Source organism: Nannobrachium achirus, assembly GCF_963921795.1.
Source record: "Nannobrachium achirus genome assembly, chromosome: 4".
NCBI lineage: Eukaryota > Metazoa > Chordata > Actinopteri > Myctophiformes > Myctophidae > Nannobrachium > Nannobrachium achirus.
This window is the reverse complement of record NC_137813.1, coordinates 47,186,234-47,193,826: the sequence shown is the minus strand read 5'-3', so window position 1 is coordinate 47,193,826 and position 7,593 is coordinate 47,186,234. Positions and strand designations below refer to the sequence as shown.

The 7,593-nt window shown below is 43.2% G+C and overlaps 1 protein-coding gene across 1 annotated transcript; it reads left to right on the top strand.

Moving 5' to 3' along the window:
• Window positions 1–1,926: 1,926 nt before the first annotated feature.
• Window positions 1,927–3,308, top strand: LOC308282948 (natterin-3-like; the record flags this gene model as incomplete). Its single annotated transcript, XM_080723337.1, has 2 exons — window positions 1,927–2,074; window positions 2,200–3,308. 2 exons carry the CDS (start codon window positions 1,927–1,929, stop codon window positions 3,306–3,308), a joined length of 1,257 nt encoding a protein of 418 aa, XP_080579463.1.
• Between the last annotated feature and the right edge of the window lie 4,285 nt (window positions 3,309–7,593).

Below are 7,593 nucleotides of genomic sequence, written 5' to 3'. Positions count from 1 at the left end.
TTTTTAGGATGATGATAATCAGGCCTGAAATTTTGTCATTTTAGGACTCGAAGGCCATCAAATAAAACAAGATTTTAGTCCATTGAAAGAATTTGTTGAATTTAAGGGTTATGGATGATAACCTAATCTGCAGTGAAATAGATAAATGATGGTCATCTGATCCATGCCCAGCCCTGCACCAATCAAAGATTGATTGATTTCAGAATCTCATCTCATCTCACTACCTTAGTCAGAATGCGTTCCAGACACGCGTGTGTGTGTGTGTGTGTGTGTGTGTGTGTGTGTGTGTGTGTGTGTGTGTGTGTGTGTGTGTGTGTGTGTGTGTGTGTGTGTGTGTGTGTGTGTGTGTGTGTGTGTGTGTGTGTGTGTGTGTGTGTGTGTGTGTGTGTCTGTCTGTCCGTTCGTATTTCTGCTAACTCTGTGTCCAGCAATTGTTCAATTGTCTAAAAAACATACTACAAAAATCAGTAATGCTTTTTGCCTTGCTGAACAAAAACATACTGCAAAAATCAGTACACCTACACTGCACTCCCCTTTTCTGTGGAATACACTGACTCCAAGTTAAATTCATGTTAACTGATTTGCTGATATCTCATGATAAGGGAGCAGATATGTGCACTAAAAATGGGGGCATTTCCTGGTGACTTCACCCAACCAACACTCCCTCTTCTGTGGAATACACTGACTAACCAAATTAAAATGGGCACATTTCCAGATGTCTTCACCCAAGCCACACTCCCCGTTGTTTCTGGCGGGCCAGTTCTGGCCCACGAGCCACCTGTTGCCTACCTACCACTGAACCATATAAACCTGCTGGTGACAAGAGGTAGACTCACTGGGGGACAGCTGTAACGGTGAGTGCACTGCCTGTACAATGTATTCTTAGCTCCAAGGGTTGTGTGTATGAGATAGTGTATAATGATAGTGGAATTCTATGACTCTGTCATTAGAATGGTCTGTGCTTTCTGTGCTAAAGATAGAATTGCTTGCAAGAGCCAAGGAATGTGACTTAAAAGTGTTTGATATTTATGGAAGTCAGAAGTCAATATCCAGTATGATCCAGTATTGTTACATTCCTTATTTATACTGTTAGCTGTGTAACTGACAGAGATAGAAAGAGGATAGAAAGATGACAATGAATTATTGGTTTATGATCAAGTATTATGTTTAATAGGGATGTCCCGATACCACTTTTTTGCTGACCGAGTACAAGTACGAGTACTTCATTTTGAGTACTCGCCGATACCGAGTACCGATACGAGTACCGATACGAGTACAATTAATAATACAAAATGTCTTTAAATTACGTTTTCTTTTTTATTAATTTTTTTATCAGATGTTCCTCACTTTCTGGCTGTATATAACACATTAAATTGCATTGCTTTCCCAGAACATGGCACAACTGCCTCACATTTCACTTTTTTTTCAGGTTTAGCCCATCGAAATTCCTGCACTGTGCATGATCTTCTAGATCTGCTATGCTCAAACATTTTGTATTTTTACTTTTGATACTTTAAGAGAGAGAGAGAAAGGCGAAGTGGCGGAACACACAGGGTACTCGGGCGCTTTGTGAGCAGTATCTGGCGAGTACCGATACCGCAAAATAGGCCGGTATCGGGGCGAGTACCGATACCACGAGTACCGATACCGCATCCCTAATGTTTAATATTACATATTTCATATCATTCATAAAAACACATATCTACTGTATGTGATGGCATCATATCATGGCATCCTAGTGGCAAATTCAATATACAGTATTCCCAGCCATGCAGACCACAATGACAGATGGATTTGTATCATTTACCATTTGGCATTATATAAAAACAACCTCCTACCATTGGCTTTCTGGTTAACTTCCTTGATCTATGGCTATGGAAAGAATAATATAATCAAGACTGATTTCCTCACTCTGCCTGTCCCTAGATGAAGCTGTCAGCGTTGGTGTTCTTATCCCTGTTGGGGCTGGCCTCTGCCAGCCTGCAGGACACAGTGAATGGTAGCAGCCTGCACGACATAGTGAATGGTAGCAGCCTGCTACCATTCATGAGGTGGAGCTCACAGCACAGAAGAGGTAAACAACCCTCTTTGGATTACCATGACATTTGGAGAGATTCATTCTGATTTATTTCCATGGTGGTAAATCGAATTTGATTCCAAATAAAACACCCTGACCTTTCTTCTCTGTCTTCGACACAGTGTCCCTGCTGAACCCAGAATTGCAGGACAGGGTTCCCCTTGTGCGCAGTGACATACTGGTTCCAGGCCCCCTGACTCCCGCTGAGTTTGAGGACCAGCAGCATCCAGAGAAGGAGGCCAGGTCCTCCATATTTGGGGACAATGTCAATCTGGAGTGGCTGACTTGGACCGGTTCCCTCCCCAACGGTGCCGTGTCCATCTTCAACGGCTACACTAGCCGCACTGACTACGTATGTAAACACGGGTGTTCGGCTGGTTTCTACAATCCAAGCCTGGGTCCCCACTGCCGCTACCCTTATGGAGAACAAGAGCACTATGCCCCTTATTTCGAGATCCTGGCCAACAAGGACAACTTTGAGTTCCTGGAGTGGAAGGACGGTTCCTACGGTTCGGTGCCTCCACACTCCGTCATGACCTGTGGAGGCACCTATGTGGGGAAAAACGAGTATGGACTTGGTAAGGTGGTACCTCGGTTTGAAGCATTTTTCCTCCCCTGGGAGGGTTGGGAGTACTGGTATAAACATTATCAGGTACTGACCATTAACAGGGATACCTATAGTCAGCATATATCTGATGTCAAGTACCTAATTAATGAGGCAGAGCTCATCCAGCACAAACCAGAGATCATGATCAGTTCTACTGTGGAAAACAATGAGTGCCGGGATGTAGTGAAGACTGTGACTATCTCCAAGACAACTGAGAAGGAAGACACCTGGAACATCGGCCGCTCCACCACGCAGGGTGTCAAAGGTAGCATCACTGCCGGGATCCCCTTCATTGGGGAAGGATCCGTTGAGATCTCAACGGAGCAGACGCTAGAGTTCAACAGTGGGACCACTATAATGGAGTCCCTGAGCCACACTGTGACCGTGGAAGTCACCATCCCACCGAACCACTCCTGTACTGTCCACATGGAGGGCCGTCAGATGGTGGCTGACGTCCCCTACAAGGCCCGCCTCAGTCGGACCTACCGAAATGGGGGGACCCAGTGGACCTCCATTACAGGCACGTACGATGGGGTGCAGATCGGAGACGTTCGGACAGTGATCAACCGCTGTGAGCCTATGGCCAACGCCAAGCCTTGCCATGAAGACGCTGATATTAATTAAACCTAATATACCTTTCTGTCCCTGTCTCTCTGTCTCTATGTGTCTTTTAAAAGCGTACCCTAACCCTACCCCTAACCCTAACCTCGGCTACATTGAAAATGAGGGCTTGCCCTCAACTGTACTTCGAGTATAAATAAAGGTGATGATGAAAAGACTGCTGAGTAAAATACAGTGTTTGAGTGAGTTGCAAAGAATTATTTTGCTTGCCATTGTGAAAATGCTGTAAGAACACTCAATATATTTCAATAAATGTATCTGTATAGTTGAAACAACAATAACTGTGTTCACTAATGCTTAGTAATTTATGAATAATGCTTTACTAATGATGCGAGTTCATGATGAATTAAGTATTTACTAATACTTAACTAATGCTTTATAGTGTATAGTTATTATAAAGTGCTACTGATCAAACACCAAAAAGAACCCAGGATTGTGTTTCTTGTCTCCCAAACAAAATTAAAGGGTGCGTTCGGAAATGTGCACTCAACGCACTGGTGTGCCATGTTGTCGTTCGTTTATTCGGTGCACTTTGTGCGTTGTCGTTCGGAAATCCAGTGCGCGGCGCATTGGTGTGTTGAGTGCACGCACTCACCAACCCTACTCAGAAGATGGGGTTTGGCGGTGTGGTGGTGTGTGGTGCGGTGTTCTGATTGGTTGGTTTTCATGGCCGTGTCTCGAATGCTTCTCAGCTGTGAACAATAGAGGAAATAACCGCAAAATACAGCACTTGCAGCTTAATTGGTCATTTGGGCTTGATAGTTTCACACACATCAACAACATGTAAATTAACAGTAGGTATGCCAATGTTGTGAATTAGACCTGCAACGTTACGTTAGCATACTCAGCAACTGCTGCTTTTCAGAAAGTTTACCTTCAGAGTACAGAGTGAAAAAGCACACAGCTGCCTGTTAAAACTGGTCGTTCGTAAATAAGCCACACTGAACGCACTCTCCAACGCCCTGCCCACTGCACTCACTACACCGAGCACACACTCGGTGCAGGTTTCCAAACGCACCCAAAATAAGATGTGTTTGTCTCAGGGGTGAAATGTCCCTTTAAGAGATCAGGTGTTTTTAGGGAAATGTGTGTCGGTTGCATTGCATCCTTCTCCCCAGTTTAAATAATGTATTCGTTCTTGCTGATAAGTGTGCTTTGAACCAGAAACAAGAAAACTGCCACACTCCACTGAAAAGTACAAAAGCTCCTAAACTAACAAATCAAGTTGTCAGCAGAACTAAATAGACACATTCATTAGGGTGTGAAGTGTGGTTTATAATACACACCATCATTTAAGTCACACTTCAAAGTGTGAACAGGTTCTGCTGACAGGCCTTTTACCGGCTAGCCTCATCTATTAATTATTAATCATTATATTACTAATTATGTTACCTGACTTTCGCCAGATGGTGGCAGCATTGCGTATATAACGCTCTGCTTTACCATCTGGGCTTGCTCGGCCAGAGTTGATAACACTCGTAAAGTCCCGGGCCGGACCAATCAGCGGCAGCTATGGGCGGGCTCTGAGCGGCTCTGAGCCAATAGAGTCTGATTGCAGACCACGTGGAAACCCAGGAGGCGGATTCTGGGTGCAACGTCATGCAGACAGGCCAATATGAGTGGTTGGAGTTGGCACTCCCAGACTGTGATAGAAACGGCCACATCCAATCACCTGCTACAGAAATTCAAAAAATGGCCCGCCCCTTACATCGAGTCTGGCCGAGAGAGCCCAGATGTAAGGCAGAGCGTTACGCACTGCTGCAACTATCTGGCGAAAGTCAGGTTACTAATTATGTACACTTTTTCTAAATATTGATTAAATATTCTGTTTTGTAAATTTGCTTTGCAAATAATATGTTTAATTCATTATTATCCATATTGTCTGACAACAAATATATATATTATCAAAGAATAATTTGGTGGCCCCCTGCAGTTACTCAGAGGACCCACTAGGGGTCACGGACCGCTTGTTGAAAACCCATGACTTACAGTAAATGACACCTCACAGGGTACTGTAGGGCAGTGGGTTCTCAAAGTGTGGCCTGGGGACCCCCAGGAGTCCTTTAGGGGTCGCTTGCTAAATTAGTTTAGTAGCCTACAGCAGGGGTCTTCAACGTTTTCGAGCCAAGGACCCCTTATCTGAGAGGGAAATAAAGCAGGGACCCCCTCTACATATTGTATAAAATTGTGATTTTCTTCGACTTGTTTGACAGCACTGTCATCAGATCAGTCTATGTTGGATTCATGTTAATGTGTTTTTTCAGACCACTTAAATCGTCGATACTTAGTAAATTTGACCTTTCACTACTGTATGTACGTACTTGGTCTGATTTGTTTTACCTCTACACCAAACCAGTTTGACAAAAATAGCCGATCTACTTGTAGATCGGCTATTTTTGGCTAAAGTTCTCCTCAGAATAGGGATGTGAGGGTTCGAGTTGTTCATTTGGATTTATCCTATCACACAAAGATTTGGTGGTCCCCCTGTAGTAACTCTGAGGACCCCCTAGGGGTCCCGGACCCCCTGTTGAAGACCCCTGGCCTACAGCATCACTCACCGCAGATGTATATATTGTCATGAAATGTTAAAAACAGCCTTATAAACTAATTTAAACTGTTCAATGATTCTGAAATGGGTATAATGACTTCCAGGTTGCGGGAGTGCTCCGTTTGGAACAAAATGCCTCGAATCATGAACACGGCGTGCGATTTCCATGACATTTTAGACACACATTCCCACTAGGCCAAGGAAGAAATGCCACTTGAACATTTTCAAGAGGACAAGAGGGCAAGGAAAAACGTCTGGCTTGCATTTTTCTAATGTGCCTTTTATAGCGCCACCAGGAGGTCGACTCAGATTTTATCTAAATATCACACATCTGACTCAATATTTAATCCACAGCAGTTCTACCGTACATACTGTTGATAGCACTTAAATCACTAAACACTAAAAACACTTAAATCACCAAAATTACCATCTCCCAACAGATCATCTGACAGCCAGCCCAGGACTCATAAAACATTAGTTATGAAATCTAGTTCCAGCCAGGTACAGATAATCGATTCCACATAACTGCTGCAGAAAAAACAAGAGTGAATCTGGATGCAGGGCCGGTTCCTGGCATAAGCAATATAAGCGGTCGCTTAGGGCCACAACGAATACGGGGGCCACATCACAGGAAGACATATTTCTTTTTTTTTTTTGCTTTTACATATTGTTACATAATGTCATGTATCCCCTATGCAAAAACTAGCGTTATTATTCTAATATGCCCTCCCCCTACCTCCTTCCCCATAATCCCCAACTTCACTCTAAGCCTGGCTGCCGCTTGATTCATGAGCAAGTCAATATGCCTCCAAAAAGAAAATTCTGTTGCTGCAGATTATTTTAGGTGGCCCACTGACGGCGCATCCGTCATTGGGGGGCCAGCTAAAATAATCTTACATAGGGCCACCTGAGTCCTAGAACCGCCACTGTCTGGATGGAACAAAGTAACAATTACAATTTAGAATTTAGGCATTTAGTGTAGCACACACCTTTATATAGAGAGACTTACAATAAACAAGGTAAATAATCACACAAAAAGAATGCAGAGAGAATGTAGGGAACAATAAAATGGATACCAGGTATCCCCTATATACTGCACATAATGAACCTAGCATCTGTCTTGCTATCTAACTAACACTGTGCATTGAAACGATACGATCCCAGGTAAGCAATGAATCTAACATCTGTCTAAACAACATGTTATAAAATAACATAATGTACAATGAAACTATGCAATCTGGGAGAACAAACTGTATCAAAGATACAAAGATACTCTTGTAAATCTGTGCATTGCAGTATTGATGATACCTTTAACATATTATCATTCTTCCATCACCTGTGAAGTGGTTGAAGTCTGTGAAACTCCCTAACAGGGACATATCACACTTCCTTCCTTGAGAGAAGCACTCGGCAAGCCTTAGCTTTGGCTCAAATGTTGTCATCGCTTTTTATATTCAAGATATGGTCAAGGTATTCAGATGCAACTCTTAATACATCATCTGTAACTTTTAAGTTCAACCGAACAGCTTTGTTGCAAAGCATTAAATGGTGTGATTATGTAGAAGACATAAATCAAATCCACCAACAGAAAAAAATACTCCCACATGGTGGATCCGGTGCATGAATGAATCCAGGTTTTCTATCAGAGCTCCCGGATCCCCATCCTGTTCTCTTTGATACAGTTTGTTCTCCCAGAGTAAACACAGAGCAGATCATGATATTTCATCTGTCTTGGTCAAA